Source organism: Oncorhynchus masou, chromosome 2 (genome assembly GCF_036934945.1).
Source record: "Oncorhynchus masou masou isolate Uvic2021 chromosome 2, UVic_Omas_1.1, whole genome shotgun sequence".
Taxonomy (NCBI): domain Eukaryota; kingdom Metazoa; phylum Chordata; class Actinopteri; order Salmoniformes; family Salmonidae; genus Oncorhynchus; species Oncorhynchus masou.
The window spans coordinates 23,861,293-23,879,310 of record NC_088213.1 but is presented as its reverse complement, the minus strand read 5'-3'; the positions used below and the strand labels follow the sequence as shown (position 1 = coordinate 23,879,310).

The window sequence follows — 18,018 nt, the reverse complement described above, 5'->3', positions numbered from 1 at the left end:
GGCATAGACTGTTCTCTACTACTGCATTGCAAGCGGTACCGGAGTGCAAAGTCTAGGACAGTTTTTACCCCCAAGCCATAAGACGACTCCTGAATAGGTAATCAAATGGCGACCCAGACTATTTGCACTGTGTGCCCCCCCACCCCACCCATCTTTTACGCTGCTGCTACTCTGTTTATCATATATGCATAGTCACTTTAACTATACATTCATGTACATACTACCTCCATTGGCCAGACCAACCAGTGCTCCCGCACATTGGCTAACCGGACTATCTGAATTGTGTCCCGCCAACCACCACCCGCCATCACTGTCTTTTTACTGTTGTTTTTATTTCTTTACTTACCTATTGTTCACCTAATACCTTTTTTGCACTATTGTTTAGAGCCTGTAAGTAAGCATTTCACTGTAAGGTCAACACCTGCTGTATTCGGTGCACGTGACAAATAATGTGATTTGATGAAGAAAGGTCCCATAATTACACTAATCTGTATGCAGGTCAAAGACAATATGAAAGTTAGGACTTCTATAATGCTTATTAAGTCTAACAACCCATTTTTTTGATTTGACATACTACAAACGAGTGGATATTATAAACTGGGTACTTTCAGCCCTGAATGCTGATTGGCAGACATCTGTGGTATATCAGACCTTAAAACACGGGTATGATTTTTTTATTTTACCATTCGAATTACGTTGGTAACCAGTTCACAGTAGCAATAGGGCACTTTGGGTTTGTGGTACATGGCCAATATACCACAGCTAAAGTCTGTTCTTAGGCACGACCGTGGTATATTGGCCGTATACCACAGCTAAAGTCTGTTCTTAGGCACGACCGTGGTATATTGGCCGTATACCACAAACCCCTGAGGTGCCTTATTGCTATTATAAACTGGTTACCAGTGTTTTTTAAATCTATTTAACCTTTATTTAGTTCAGTTAAAAACAAATTCTTACTTACAATGACGGCCTACACTGGTCAAACCCGGATGACGCTGGACCAATTGTGTTCTGCCCTATGGGACTCCCAATCACGGCCGGTTGTGATACAGCCTGTATCAGAACCAGGGTGTCTGTAGTGATGCCTCTAGCATTGAGACACAGTGTCTTAGACTGCTGCGCCACTCAGGAGCACATATTCCACACCCCCTTGTGACTTACTGCTTAATTAGAAAGCCTTTCATATTTCCGTTTGGCAGTTTATCAACTCTAAAGCTGATCCTTTAGTTGTCCTAGCCCTCACTAAAACTCACACACACACACACACACACACACACACACACACACACACACACACACACACACACACACACACACACACACACACACAGAAGCATCTGTCAAACCACAGGCCAAAAGTTCACTAGGCTGGCCTTGTATGAGAGCACTGTGATTAACCAGATTAACCAGAGCACAAGTACACCAGTGACATAAATATATTACAGCTATGGTAAGGAGGGCAGGGAAGAGGGAGAGCAATAGACCAACACAGCAGCTTTTGGATGTGGGATGAACGGAGGGAGATGTGAAGTTAGTCCATTATCTGTTCCAGAGCCTCAACCTCCTGGCCTGCTTTCTCTATTCTGACACAGTTCGGAGAAAGATGGAGGGAGGAGTAGAGAGGGTGGGTGAGAGAAACAGACAGCGCCATAGGGAAAGATAGTGAGGAATGAGGACATCTCAGGTTTTCATTCTGCCCCGGGGCTGCTATAGAGCTCTTTACTACCGGTATGGACGGGAATGACCCAAATCAGCCTTCCCCACACGGCATACACTGTCCTTCCATATATCAAGAGGCTACATACAGCGTTCCACAACCTAGATTGTAGCAATATCACTGTACCTTTAATGAGGTAGGGGTGGTTGCAACACTTCCTCAGCTCCATCATGGTGTTGACCAGGTTGGGGACGTTGGCCTGGCCGACTCCTTTAGACAGGAAGGAGAAGTTCTTCTCTAGGATGGCTCTGTAGTACTTCTTCTGGATGTTGGTCAGCTCAACCTGACCACATTATATAGAAACATTCAATTATATAGGACAATACACAGAAACCACATCAGTCAGCAAAACAAAAAAAACAAATAAAACACAAATACTCAATCTCAAACACACACACACACACACAACGCACACACACACACACACACACCTCAATGATGGTTTCCTCCTTAGGAGCCAGCTTCTTCTCCACGTCCTCCTTGAGACGACGCAGCATCATGGGCTTCAGGATGGCCTGCAACTTCTGGACCTGAGAGAGACCGAGATATGCATGTTCATATATGGACACATGCATACGCACACATACACACAGACACAGTTTACAGTAATATGTGAAGCTTTTTGACCTGAGACACAGAGAGACGGATACAGAGAGATGGAAGATACAGGTTAACATGTGGAGAGTCTGGAATGGAAACGCACTCTTTTATGCACCCACCCACCCACACACGCACCCACACACACACCCACCCACACACACACCCACCCACACACACACCCACCCACCACCCACCCACCCACACACGCACCCACCCACCCACACACACACCCACCCACCCACCCACACACGCACCTACACACTCACACGCACCCACACACACACCCACACACACACGCACCCACACACACACCCACCCACACACGCACCTACACACTCACACCCACGCACCCACACACACACCCACCCACACACGCACCTACACACTCACACGCACCCACACACGCACCTACACACTCACACCCACGCACCCACACACACACCCACACACTCACACCACCCACACACGCACCTACACACACCCACCCCCACGCACCCACACACACACACACACCCACACACGCACCACACACACTCACACCCACCCACCACACACACGCACCCACACTCACACCCACACACACACACACACACACCTCCACCCACCACACACCCACACACGCACCCACACACGCACCCACACACGCACCCACACACACACACACACACCCACACACGCACCCACACACGCACATACACGCACCCACACACACACTCACCCACACATACATGCACCCACACTCACCCACACACGCACCCACACACTCACCCACACACACACCCACACACGCACACACACACACACACGCACCTCCACACTCACCCACACACGCACCCACACACGCACCTACACACTCACACCCACCCACACACACACACGCACCTACACACTCACACCCACACACACACGCACCCACACACTCACCCACACACCCACACGCACCCACACACTCACACACGCACCCACACACGCACCCACACACGCACTCACACACGCACCCACACACGCACCCACACACGCACTCACACACACACCCACACACGCACCCACACACGCACATACACGCACCCACACACACACTCACCCACACATACATGCACCCACACACTCACCCACACACGCACCCACACACTCACCCACACACACACCCACACACCACACACGCACCCACACACGCACCCACACACGCACGCACCCACCCACACACGCACCCACACACACACACCCACACACGCACATACACGCACCCACACACTCACCCACACATACATGCACCCACACACTCACCCACACACACACTCACCCACACATACACCCACACACACACCCACCCACACACGCACCTACACACTCACACCCACACACACGCACCCACACACACACACACCCACACACGCACCCACACACTCACACACACACGCACCCACACACGCACCCACACACGCACCCACACACACGCACTCACACACGCACCCACACACGCACCCACACACACACCCACACACGCACCCACACACGCACCCACACACACACACACACGCACCCACCCACGCACCCACACACACACCCACACACGCACCTACACACTCACCCACACATTCATGCACCCACACACCCACACACTCACCCACACACACACCCACACACGCACCCACACACGCACCCACACACGCACATACACGCACCCACACACTCACCCACACATACATGCACCCACACTCACCCACACACACACTCACCCACACACTCACCCACACATACACCCACACACGCACCCACACACGCATCCACACACGCACCCACACACGCACATACACGCACCGACACACTCACCCACATACTCACCCACACACACACACGCACCCACACATGCACCCACACACGCACCCACACACACATGATTTTAACCAGAGGTGCTGAAGGATTAGCAGGATTAAGAGGGATTGACCATGGGCCGGTCAGTGGTACTATGATTGTCAACCCAGTACAATACACTGAGTGTACAAAACATTAGGAACAAGTTAGAAATCCTTATTTAACCTATCTCCTTTCCTTCATCCAGTGAATGGGCAAGACAAAATATTTAAGTGCCTTTGAACGGGGTGTGGTAGTAGATGCCAGGAACACCCGTTTTTGAGTGTGTCAATAACTGAAACGCTGCTGGATTTTTCACACTTAACAGACTGACACTGCCTGCCACTGACACTGCCTGCAACGGAAAAATGCGGTCTCTCCTTCACTGCAGCCGAGGTGAGTAAAACATTTAAACGTGTTAACCCTCGCAAGGCTGCAGGCCCAGACGGCATCCCCAGCCGCGCCCTCAGAGCATGCGCAGACCAGCTGGCTGGTGTGTTTACGGACATATTCAATCAATCCCTATACCAGTCTGCTGTTCCCACATGCTTCACGAGGGCCACCATCGTTCCTGTTCCCAAGAAAGCTAAGGTAACTGAGCTAAACGACTACCGCCCCGTAGCACTCACTTCCGTCATCATGAAGAGCTTTGCGAGACTAGTCAAGGACCATATCACCTCCACCCTACCTGACTCCCTAGACCCACTCCAATTTGCTTACCGCTCAAATAGGTCCACAGACGATGCAATCTCAACCACACTGCACACTGCCCTAACCCATCTGGACAAGAGGAATACCTATGTGAGAATGCTGTTCATCGACTACAGCTCGGCATTCAACACCATAGTACCCTCCAAGCTCGTCATCAAGCTCGAGACCCTGGGTCTCGACCCCGCCCTGTGCAACTGGGTACTGGACTTCCTGACGGGCCGCCCCAGGTGGTGAGGGTAGGTAACAACATCTCCTCCCCGCTGATCCTCAACACTGGGGCCCCACAAGGGTGCGTTCTGAGCCCTCTCCTGTACTCCCTGTTCACCCACGACTGCGTGGCCACGCACGCCTCCAACTCAATCATCAAGTTTGCGGACGACACAACAGTGGTAGGCTTGATTACCAACAACGACGAGACGGCCTACAGGGAGGAGGTGAGGGCCCTCGGAGTGTGGTGTCAGGAAAATAACCTCACACTCAACGTCAACAAAACTAAGGAGATGATTGTGGACTTCAGGAAACAGCAGAGGGAACACCCCCCTATCCACATCGATGGAACAGTAGTGGAGAGAGTAGCAAGTTTTAAGTTCCTCGGCATACACATTACAGACAAACTGAATTGGTCCACTCACACAGACAGCATCGTGAAGAAGGCACAGCAGCGCCTCTTCAACCTCAGGAGGCTGAAGAAATTCGGCTTGTCACCAAAAGCACTCACAAACTTCTACAGAGGCACAATCGAGAGCATCCTGGCGGGCTGTATCACCGCCTGGTACGGCAACTGCTCCGCCCTCAACCGTAAGGCTCTCCAGAGGGTAGTGAGGTCTGCACAACGCATCATCGGGGGCAAACTACCTGCCCTCCAGGACACCTACACCACCCGATGTTACAAGAAGGCCATAAAGATCATCAAGGACATCTACCACCCGAGCCACTGCCTGTTCACCCCGCTATCATCCAGAAGGCGAGGTCAGTACAGGTGCATCAAAGCTGGGACCGAGAGACTGAAAAACAGCTTCTATCTCAAGGCCATCAGACTGTTAAACAGCCACCACTAACATTGAGTGACTGCTGCCTACACACTGACACTGACTCAACTCCAGCCACTTTAATAATGGGAATTGATGGGAAATGTTGTAAATATATCACTAGCCACTTTAAACAATGCTACCTTATATAATGTTACTTACCCTACATTATTCATCTCATATGCATACCTATATACTGTACTCTATATCATCGACTGCATCCTTATGTAATACATGTATCACTAGCCACTTTAACTATGCCACTTTGTTTACATACTCATCTCACATGTATATACTGTACTCGATACCATCTACTGTATCTTGCCTATGCTGCTCTGTACCATCACTCACTCATATATCCTTATGTACATATTCTTTATCCCCTTACACTGTGTATAAGACAGTAGATTAGGAATTGTTAGTTAGATTACTTGTTGGTTATTACTGCATTGTCGGAACTAGAAGCACAAGCATTTCGCTACACTCGCATTAACATCTGCTAACCATGTGTATGTGACAAATAAAAATTTGATTTGATTTGACTGATGAAGTCCATGAGGTTGATAATAGGGGTTCTAAATAACTGTAATTACATCAGCATAATGCTAAAGGGCCTTTAACATAACATAACTTACCAAAACAGCACTGTCTGTCTGTCTGTCTGTGCATGTGTGTGTGTGTGTGTGTGTGTGAGAGCTCTATTCTCCTTCAGAGTCCCATCTGTACCAACAGGATCATTATCTCCACACACTGACACACTGTTCAAACACCAGGTGGGGTGAGTGGGGAAAACACACTCATGTCCCCTGACACCATATGAAAACAAATTAGCTTCTGTATTAATAATCATATTCATTATGATCAGTGATGGTAAAGGACACACTCACACACAGGTAAACAGACAGAGACTAAACTATAACACACAGTATTTCTCACATACACACTTTGTTGATAGGAACCCAACAACATAATACTCACACACTCACACTGACAGCGACACACTTGATACGAACCCAACAACCACATGATAGAATCACACAGCCTCACCTGCTCCTCAGTCTTGAGGTCTCCAAACTCCAGCATGAAGGTATTCTCTGAGGGGAAGCTTTGAGGCTCCAGGAAGTGCAGCAGACTGAACAGCTCCTCTACTGTGTTCTGGAGGGGGGTCCCTGTCAGGAGAGCTTTGTGTTCCTGGAGAGAGAGGAGAGGGAAGAGAGAGATGTGAGTTAGAAACAATACAAGACACACAGCATAGGAACTCCAACCAACAAGCTGTGCCTCCACTGAACACAACTACAGAGAGAGGGGAGACCTCAATCACAAACAATCTTAAGATCCAACCAGATTGGTGTACAGTGATGGTTACCATTAGGGCACGTTTCACTGCTTCTCTCCACACACCAACAAGGTACTGATTGGAGACACACTAGGCCCAGGATCTCAAACATTCAAGCTGTAATGGCTGCATTTCTGCCCTTTGCTCAGTTCTGCCCTACATTATGCTCAGTGACTTGGACATACCAGATTCATGAGCTTGAAGCCCTCTAGCAGCTTGCAGTTCTTGTTCTTGAGGCGATGGGCCTCATCGATGATGACGCAGCGCCACTCGATGGCGTTGAGCTCTGGACAGCCGCCCAGGATCATCTCAAAGGTGGTGATGAGGGCGTTGAACTTGTAGGCTCCCCGCACCACACGACCCTGGAGGGAAACCAGGAAGAAATGCACAGGGAGTCAATACAACTCATTCAGCTCTTCTCATTCTCAATGGTTGAGATGCCTTGTAAAGAAATATCAGTGATTTCAATCATTTGAGAATACAATATAAAGATGGTCCTTGAGAAATAAACTATTCTCATATCTAGTGAGACATCCTGTGCAGTGTGTGTGATTCCCTGTGTGTTAAGGTGATTCCCTGTGTATTAAGGCAACTCCCTGTGTTCAATTTTTTTAACCTTTTTTTAACTAGGCAAGTCAGTTGAGAACAAATTTTTATTTTCAATGACAGCCTAGGAACAGTGAGTTAACTGCCTGTTCAGAGGTAGAACACCAGATTTGCACCATGTCAGCTCGGGGGTTTGAACTTACAACCTTCCGATTACTAGTCCAACGCTCTAACCACTAGGGTACCTTGCAGCCCCTGTGTTAAGGTGATTCCCTGTGTGTTAAGGGGTGAGCCATGATGTAAGAATAAGCTCTGTGGTATCACAGTCTTACAGTGAGACAGCCTGGTGGCAGCTCCTCTTTCCACTCCTTCCTCTTCCGTTCTTTCCCCTTCCTCCCTGTTACATTTGCATACTAAGATCTCCTAACCACTGTCTGTCATTCCACATTACTCTGCCAACAACTGCAGAAAAAACATTTTCCCAGGGCTACCGCCTGACATGTGCCACCCTTCAAACCCTTCTCATGTGCCTTTAAATTGTGTCCTGCTTTCAAGTTTCAAGCTTTAACGTCACATGCACAAGTACAGTGAAAGGCCCAACAATGCAGTAATCAATAACAATGTAATACTAAAGATAACAAGGTAGAATAAAAACACACAAGATAAGATATAAGAAGAACACGGTTCCAGTAGCATATTTACAATGTGAAGGGATACTGGATCATTAGGGGTAGATATGTCTATGGGTAAGGTGACTAGGCATGCTGGAACATGACAGTCATGCTACTCAATCTCAGTATCTCTCTCTCATTATGTGGCCTGCAAGCTCTCCTTGGACAAATCTCATTGTCCGACTGAGTATCTCTGATGTCATGTCACTATTCCCTGATACAAATACTGTCATTACTTTAATGGAACAGAGAGACACCTGAGATTCACTTCATCTTTCACAGCTAATGATGTGCATCACATGATCTCCTGTTCTTAGTCCCCATTATGAGATGCTGGCTGCCAGCGGGTTTCAAGGCCCTTTTGCTGTTGTTTTTGACAACCACCACCTCCCCTCATCAGAGAACAACTTTTTGAAACGTCAAGGACCAACCTGTTGTTGACATTGTTGTTCATCTGTGGGTCCCTGAAGTGGGTCCCTGACTATACATCTCGTACGGCTAGCCTGTGTTGTTTATTTATGTTGTTGTTTACCTGTGTGTCTCTGGAGTACATCTCGTACTGCTGCAGCATCTGCCTGCTGACCATGGAGCCGTGGTAGACAATGACGTTGAGGTGGGTCCACGTTCTGAACTCCCTCTCCCAGTTGGCGATGGTGGAGAGGGGGCGATGATGAGGAAGGGGCCCCTGATGCCCACACGCCAGATCTCCTCCAGAAACGTGATGGACTGGATGGTCTTCCCCAGACCCATCTCATCTGCCAGGATACAGTTCCGTCTGTGAGGAAGAGAGGGAGAGAGAGGGGTGGGGGGCAGGGAGGGAGTAAGAAAGGAGTGAGAGGAAGCGAGAGGGGGGTTGGAGGAATAAAGAGAGAGAGAGAGAGAGAGAGAGACATTACAGTCCCAAAAAATGTATATAGTAGTTGTGGTCCTGTCTGATATTGATACTAAGTGATGAGACTGAGCTGAACAGAATCCTTCCTCTAGTATTCAGGCAGAACATTAATCTGGTTGTCCAGAGGGTGGGGGTGTTACAGCAAATCTTGACATTAATTGCAAAGAGCAGATACTCCCACTTGCTTCCTATACTGTTTTCATTCATCTTAAAGGCTCAGCGCAGTCAAAAACAGGATTTCCTATGTTTTATAAATATTTCCACAATATGAGGATGGAATAATACTCTGAAATTGTGAAAATTATGATAATGCCCTTTTAGTGTAAGAGCTGATTGAAAATACCAGCTGAAATTTCAGCCTGTTTTGGTGGGATGTTGTTTTGGCCTGCCTGGTAACATCACAGTAAATTAGTTGATAGACCAATAACAAAGAGAGTCCAAAACTTTCTGCCAATAATAGTTAGTTTTCAGATTTCCCCACTCAGACCCATCCCAGGCAGTCCTAGCAAAATTCTTGCTTGAGAAATTGCTCTTTGCTAAGAAGCTAATTTTGTTTCTTTCTGACCGTTTTAAGGTACTTGATTGTTACCGAGAAATAATTTGATAGAGATATTAAAAAGTGCTGCATTGGACCTTTAAGAACTTCACAGCACTCTGAAACACAGTCCCAGTAGCAACACTACAGCCTGGCTACAAACAGATGATTTGGGATGTGTTCCACACTCACTCGCTTTCTCCCTTGATCTGTCTCTCCATCTTTCTCTCTCCCTTGATCGGTCTCTCTATATCTCTGTCTCCCTCTGTCGCTCTCCATCTTTCTCTCTCCCTTGATTGGTCTCTCTATATCTCTGTCTCCCTCTGTCGCTCTCCATCTTTCTCTCTCCCTTGATCGGTCTCTCTATATCTCTGTCTCCCTTGATCTGTCTCTCCATCTTTCTCTCTCCCTTGATCGGTCTCTCTATATCTCTGTCGCTCTCGATCTTTCTCTCTCTGTCTTCCTCCTCTTCCCTTTCCCCAGCGGCAGCGTAGCCTAGTGGTTAGAATGTTGGACTAGTAACTGAAAGGTTGCAAGATCAAATCCCTGAGCTGACGAAGTACAAATCTGTCATTCTGCTCCTGAAGGCACTGATCCTAGACCATCATAGAAAATCAGAATTTGTTCTTAACTGACATGCCCTGTTAAATAAAGGTCAAATGTAAACAAAGAGGATGTTGATAGCAGAACAGTGAACAATCCACAAGCCTCAGAGGCACACAGGTCAATAATGTTAACTCAGCCAAATCACTGCACGATCTCAACACAACACAAGGAAACCATTTATAATTAAACATCTACACTACCTCTGCGCAGTGACGAAGCCTCAAAAACATACAAGATAAGTGAATGAAAATGTCCTCATGGAAAAAAATGTAAGACTAAGACACAAATCAAAACAGACAACCAAAAAATCCTTAAGTCAATGAAAGCATCCTCTTTTCAAAGATAGTGTAAAAAGAAAGACAGACAACCTTTCAATCTTTTCATTCAGCCTATGTGGCAGAGTGCAGTGTTTTCCAGTACTGCATGTTTATGCCGTTGTGTTCTTCCCTTTAAAAAATATTATTAACCACTAGGGTTGGGCAGTATTTTCATACCGTTCGTGTACCATACCAGGGTATGTGGTATTACTGGCAGGCACAAAAAGGGTGCAATTTATTTCCAAATGTAAAATATATATATACACTGTATGTGTGAGTGTGTGTATATACATACACACACATATATATATACACACACATATATATATATACACACACACACATATACAGTTGAAGTCGGAGGTTTACATATACCTTAGCCAAATACATTTCAACTCAGTTTTTCACAAATCCTGACATTTAATCCGAGTAAAAATTCCCTGTCTTAGGTCAGTTAGGATCACCACTTGATTTTAAGAATGTGAAATGTCCGAATAATAGTAGAGAGAATTATTTATTTATTTCATCACATTCCCCGTGGCTCAGAAGTTTACATACACTCAATTAGTATTTGGTAGCATTGCCTTTAAATTGTTTAACTTAGATCAAACGTTTTGGGTAGCCTTCCACAAGCTTCCCACAATAAGTTGGGTGAATTGTGGCCCATTCCTCCTGACAGAGCTGGTGTAACTGAGTCAGGTTTGTAGGCCCCCTTGCTCGCACACGCTTTTTCTGTTCTGCCCACACATTTTCTATTGGATTGAGGTCAGGCCTTTGTGATGGCCACTCCAATACCTTGCCTTTGTTGTCATTAAGCCATTTTGCCACAACTTTGGAAGTATGCTTGGGGTCATTGTCCATTTGGAAGACCCATTTGCGACCAAGCTTCAACTTCCTGTCTGATGTCTTGAGATGTTGCTTCAATATATCCACATAATTGTCCTTCCTCATGAGGCCCTCTATTTGTGAAGTGCACCAGTCCCTCCTGCAGCAAAACACCCCCACAACATGATGCTGCCAACACCGTGCTTCACGGTTGGGATGGTGTTCTTCGGCTTGCAATCCCCATGTGCAGTTGCAAACCGTAGTCTGACTTTTTAATGTCCATTTTGGAGCAGTGGCTTCTTCCTTGCTGAGCGGTCTTTCAGGTTATTTCGATACAGTACTCGTTTTACTGTTGAAATAGATACTTTTGTACCTGTTTCCTCCGGCATCTTCACAAGGTCCTTTGCTGTTGTTCTGGGATTGATTTGCACTTTTCGAACCAAAGTATGTTCATCTCTTGGAGACAGAACGCGTCTCCTTCCTGAGCAGTATGACAGCTGCGTGGTGTTCCATGTTTATTCTTCCGTACTATTGTTTGTACAGATGAACGTGGTACCTTCAGACGTTTGGAAATTGCTCCCAAGGATGAACCAGACTTGTAGAGCTCTACAATTTTTTATTCTGTTGTCTTGGCTGATTTATTTTGATTTACCCATGATGTCAAGCAAGGAGGCACTGAGTTTGAAGGTAGGCCTTGAAATACATCCACAGGTACACCTCCAATTGACTCAAATTATGTCAATTAGCCTATCAGAAGCTTCTAAAGCAATGACATAATTTTCTGGAATTTTCCAAGCTGTTTAAAGGCACAGTCAACTTTGTGTATGTAAACTTCTGACCCACTAGAATTATGATACAGTGAATTATAAGTGAAATAATCTGTCTGTAGACAATTGTTGGAAAAATTACTTGTCATGCACAAAGTAGATATCCTAACCGACTTGCCAAAACTGTAGTTTGTTAACAAGAAATTTCTGGAGTAGTTGAAAAACGAGTTTTAATGACTCCAACCTAAGTGTATGTACATTTCCGACTTCAACTGTACATACACAAACGGTGCCACGCTGAAAGTCACTGAGTTCTTCAGTACGGGCTATTCTACTGACAATGTGTGCTCAATTTTATACACCTGTCAGCAACGGGTGTGGCTGAAATAGCCAAATCCACTAATTTTAAGGTGTGTCCACATAATTTTGGCCATGGAGTGTGCGTGCATATATATATATATATATATATATTTTTTTTTTTTACATTTATTTAACTAGGCAAGTCAGTTAAGAACAAATTCTTATTTACAATGAAGGCCTAGGAACAGTGGGTTAACTGCCTTGTTCAGAGGAAGAATGACAGATGTTTACCTTGTCAACTCGGGGGTTTGATCTTGCAACCTTTTGGTTACTGGCCCAACGCTCTGAACACTAGGCTACCTGCCACTGCTATATATCCCTACTGCTTGAATTTTCTTTGTGCGTAATAAAAATAAATATATATATATATATATATATTTTTAAATGTATTTATTTTTATTATGCACAAAGAAAATTCAAGCAGTAGAGATCTTGATCAAGGGGGTTGATTGTCTCTGCTGTAACCAAGAACTGTGATCTTGCAAGCTAGCCATATAGCTAGCAAGTTATTAAACCAGATGCATAGCTGGCGCCATGAGCAGGAGATAATTTATCTTAGATAGTTAACTGGTTGTTATAAGCAGTGGATAGCACGCACCCCTGAGCTTAGGGTGCCCCAAAACCCCCCAAAAACAAATCAAAACTAAAATCATACTGTTGGTACCTCAATACCCCGGTATATGGTATATACGACATACCGTCCAAGCCTATTAACCACATTCTTCACAGGTTTTGCATACTAAACCAAGCTAGAAGTCAGAAGGTTCTAGGCAAGCGTCTCCCTGTCTCGGTACAGACATGCTGTCAGCTCACTGCTTCACTGGCTTCTCTTCTGCACTACTTAGCAATCTGTCAGTCCAGCCCTTGTCTCTCTGGCTGGATGCAGTATGCTACAACCACAGAGCTGAAACCTAGGATCTGAAGTCTGGAACAACCCTGTGTTTCTGACTGTCAGAATCTGTTCAGGGCAGCAGAACACTGTGTGTCTGCTTGTTTGCACATGAATACAGGTACAGTATGTGTGTGTGTGTGTGTGTGTAGTCTTAGGGGGGCCCTACTGACCTGTTGTACCAGTTGAAGAGGAGCCAGTTGACTCCCTCCAGCTGGTAGTCCCTGAGGACGTTACTGTTCCTGTACTCCCTCGACTGATCCCTCTTCTTCCACAGGCTGGCTGGGGGACGCTCCTGTGGGGTAGAGAATGTTAGAGGATGAGAAGATGAGAAGAGAGATGAGAAAAGAAGAGAGAGGAAGAGAAGAGAAAGGAGGTTGAATAAAGGGGGCTTTACCATCCTGCGGGAGTCTGGCCTTGCTGCCTGCAGCAGCTCAAACTCCTCTATTTTACTCTGGTCCACATCCCCCTTCAGTTCCCATGTACTGTCTTCATAGGGCAGAGAGCACCACTTCACCAGGTAGTACACCACCTGCTGGGGGAAGAGGGACGGAGAGAGGGGGAGGAGGGAGGGGGAAAGAGAGAGAGATGTTGTGAGTTAACACAAAAAAACATAGAAACTTCACCTTTTAGTAGCTACTAGTGTTGTCACTAGCGTCCTGTTTACCCAGTCCCCCGTTTTCTAAACCTCCTGCGCATGAGCTACGCAAAAACCTGCCACTGAAATTCACACTTTTACTCAATGCAACACATATTGAATTTAACTTCACACTGTTCAGTGTTTAATAGAATACTGCATAGAATGGCTGATTTCCTCATATTTGCAAAGGCCTACTACTTGTGATTTGGCTGGAGGAATGGGAGGAAGGAACATACATGCATAATGATCTGCATGTCATTGTGTCAGTAATGAGAAAACACTGCATGAAACCTTCTTTACTCTTCAGTTAAAATAGACACACACACTCTCCATCCCTTCCTCACACTCAATCTCCCTCCCTCTCGTAAAAACACACACACACACACCACTCACTCTCTCCCACAAACACACACTGCTCTGAACTTTTAAAACGCTAGGCACCAAACAGAATTTAAGGAGCACCAGAAAGAAATAGATTTCTGAACCATTCAGGCTAGGAACAAGTAGGGCCGTGGCGGCAAAGATATTTCGTCAGCCGGGGATTGTCAAGCAAATAAGTGCCAGTCTCACTGCCAGTCTCAAGCCACTAATACAGACCTTTGGAACATATACATTTGAACAAGTCTAATAAATCATTGTAATATATCCTACACCTTCACAATAAATCTATTATTTATTTTAAACCGGTCTAAAAACATGATATGAAGAAAAGGCAGTCTATTTCAGAAGAACAGAATAGCATACTCTGAGTTGTCCTTATGTTAGGTCCTGATCTGGCTATGCCATATGGCTGTGGGCTATACTAGTTCATTTAGCAGACAAGATTTTCTTAGAATTCCGTGCCATTATTTTATAATATGAAGAATACAATTGAACATGGCTGAATAAAATAGGAAGGATATTTTCTCTATTCTGTGTTGAGCAGTTAACAAAGAAACAGGTACTCCTATATGCTTAATTTAGAGTTATTTATGTAACTTTAGTTGTGATTGTCACGTTCTGACCTTTATATCCTTTGTTTTGTCTTTATTTAGTATGGTCAGGGCGTGAGTTGGGGTGGGCAGTCTATGTTTGTTTTTCTATGATTTGGGTATTTCTATGTTTCGGCCTCGTATGGTTCTCAATCAGAGGCAGGTGTCATTAGTTGTCTCTGATTGAGAATCATACTTAGGTAGCCTGGGTTTCACTGTGTGTTTGTGGGTGATTGTTCCTGTCTCTGTGTCTGCACCAGATAGGACTGTTTGGGGTTTTCACATTTCTTGTTTTTGTTAGTTTGTTCATGTGAAGTGATTTATTAAAACATGAATCAAAATAACCCCGCTGCGCTTTGGTGATACAAATGTTAGGCTATATGTTTAGATTTTTTATACATTCTAAGGCTGCATGATGCGACTCTAATGATGATTTGAAAAAAGTTACATGAAAGGCATGAGCTCTGCTTTGTTTTTGCACAGGCTGTACACACTTCATCAGTCTCTCACTCAAGCAGTTGATAATGCCTCAAATTTCCCGGCTGCATCTCTTTTGTGTTTCCGTAATGTCCCCTAAAAACATCCATGCCTTTTGCGGCCAGTGACCGTTGGGCCCTTGGGCTGAATATAATAATCATGAATCCCTTCTCCCGGCTGTGTGCCGAAGCACCTCTCACTGGCTCTCCGTCACATGATCAGATCTTTCTCACAGGCTACAAGTGAAGACAGACACATCGGGGACGCAACTGCGTGCGTCCTTATCCAATACCAAGGTGCATATTGAAGATATTGGAAGAACTGTCCACATTTACTTTTCGTCAGCCAACAAGATGAGTAGGCCTAACGAACAGCAAACGCACCATCCTATGTCAATCTACTATCCCCCATAGTACAAAGGTTGACCTATTCTAGTCTGTGCAATAAATAAATATTCAAAACATAGTCTTGGACAGTTGTGGGTTGCGATAGATCCCAAATTAATATAACCACTAGCATCAAAAAACCTGTTTTAAGCAATAAGCCTGACGCAACAGATGAGAATGGCTTAAAACATTGATAAACTATTAGGCTATTTCTTCACATTATAAGTGCAGCAATGTACACACGGCAGTAGGCTATACAGTTGAAGTTGGAAGTTTACATACATCTTAGCCAAATACATTTAAACTCAGTTTTTCACAATTCCTGACATTTAATCTTAGTAAAAAGTCCCTGTCTTAGGTCAGTTAGGATCAACACTTTATTTTAAGAATGTGAAATGTCAGAATAATAATAAGAGAATGATTTATTTCAGCTTTTATTTCTTTCATCACATTCCCAGTGGGTCAGAAGTTTACATACATTCAATTAGTATTTGGTAGCATTGCATTTAATTTGGTCTAACGTTTCGGATAGCCTAATAATACCCACATCATTTTCCATCCTCATGATGCCATCTATTTTGTGAAGTTCACCAGTCCCTCCTGCAGCAAAGCACCCCCATAACATGATACTGCCACAGCCGTGCTTCACGGTTGGAATGTTGTCCTTCGGCTTGCAAGCCTCCCCCTTTTCCTCCAAACATAATGATGGTCTTTATGGCCAAACAGTTCTATTAATGTTTCATCAGACCAGAGGACATTTCTCCAAAAAGTACGATCTTTGTCCCCATGTGCAGTTGCAAACCGTAGTCTGGCTTTTTAATGGCGGTTTTGGAGCAGTGGCTTCTTCCTTGCTGAGCGGCCTTTCAGGTTATGTCGATATAGGACTCGTTTTACTGTGGCTATAGATACTTTTGTATCTTCACAAGGTCCTTTGCTGTTGTTCTGGGATTGATTTGCACTTTTCGCACCAAGGTACGTTCGTCTCTAGGAGACAGAAGGCATCTCCTTCCTGAGCGGTATTATGGCTGCGTGGTGTCCCATGGTGTTTATACTTGCGTACTATTGTTTGTACAGATGAACCTGGTACCTTCGGGCATCTGGAAATTGCTCCCAAGGATGAACCAGACTTGTGGAGGTTTACAATTATTTTTCTGAGGTCTTGGCTGATTTCTTTTGATTTTTCCATGATGTCAAGCAAAGAGGCACTGAGTTTGAAGGTAGGCCTTGAAATACACCTCCAATTGACTCAAATTATGTAAATTTGCCTATCAGAAGCTTCTAAAGCCATGACATCATTTTCTGGAATTTTCCAAGCTGTTTAAAGGCACAGTCAACTTTGTGTATGTAAACTTCTGACCCAGTGGAATTGTGATACAGTGAATTATAGTGAAATAATCTGTCTGTAAACAATTGTTGGGAAAATTACTTGTGTCGTGCACAAAGTAGATGTCCTAACCGACTTGCCAAAACTATAGTTTGTTAACAAGAAATGTGTGGAGTGGTTGAAAAACAAGTTTTAACTTCTTGAAACTCCCCATCCCGGATCCGGGATCGTGACTAAAGCCTCAGGCTCATTAGCATAACGCAACGTTAACGATTTATTTCTGAAAATCGCAAATAAAATGAAAATAATGCGCCTACTCTCAAGCTTAGCCTTTTCTTAACAACACTGTCATCTCAGATTTTCAAAATATGCTTTTGAACCATAGAAATTGACTAATTTGTGTAAGAGTATGCAAAGCTAGCAATGCATTTTGAATAACATGTAGCACGCAACATTTTCACAAAAACCAGATAACCAAATAAATAAAATCATTTACCTTTGAAGAGCTTCTGATGTTTTCAATGAGGAGACTCTCAGTTACATTGCAAACCAAATGCGCATTTTGT

General features: G+C 44.9%; 1 protein-coding gene across 1 annotated transcript in view; it reads right to left on the bottom strand.

Moving 5' to 3' along the window:
* Positions 1 to 18,018, bottom strand: part of LOC135557182 (chromodomain-helicase-DNA-binding protein 9-like) — a 128,953-nt gene that overhangs the window by 30,818 nt on the left and 80,117 nt on the right. The window contains 8 exon segments of the mRNA XM_064990390.1: positions 1,844 to 2,000; positions 2,149 to 2,247; positions 6,958 to 7,101; positions 7,432 to 7,608; positions 8,996 to 9,129; positions 9,132 to 9,238; positions 13,828 to 13,949; positions 14,052 to 14,189. Coding sequence (XP_064846462.1) covers positions 1,844 to 2,000; positions 2,149 to 2,247; positions 6,958 to 7,101; positions 7,432 to 7,608; positions 8,996 to 9,129; positions 9,132 to 9,238; positions 13,828 to 13,949; positions 14,052 to 14,189 — 1,078 coding nt within the window.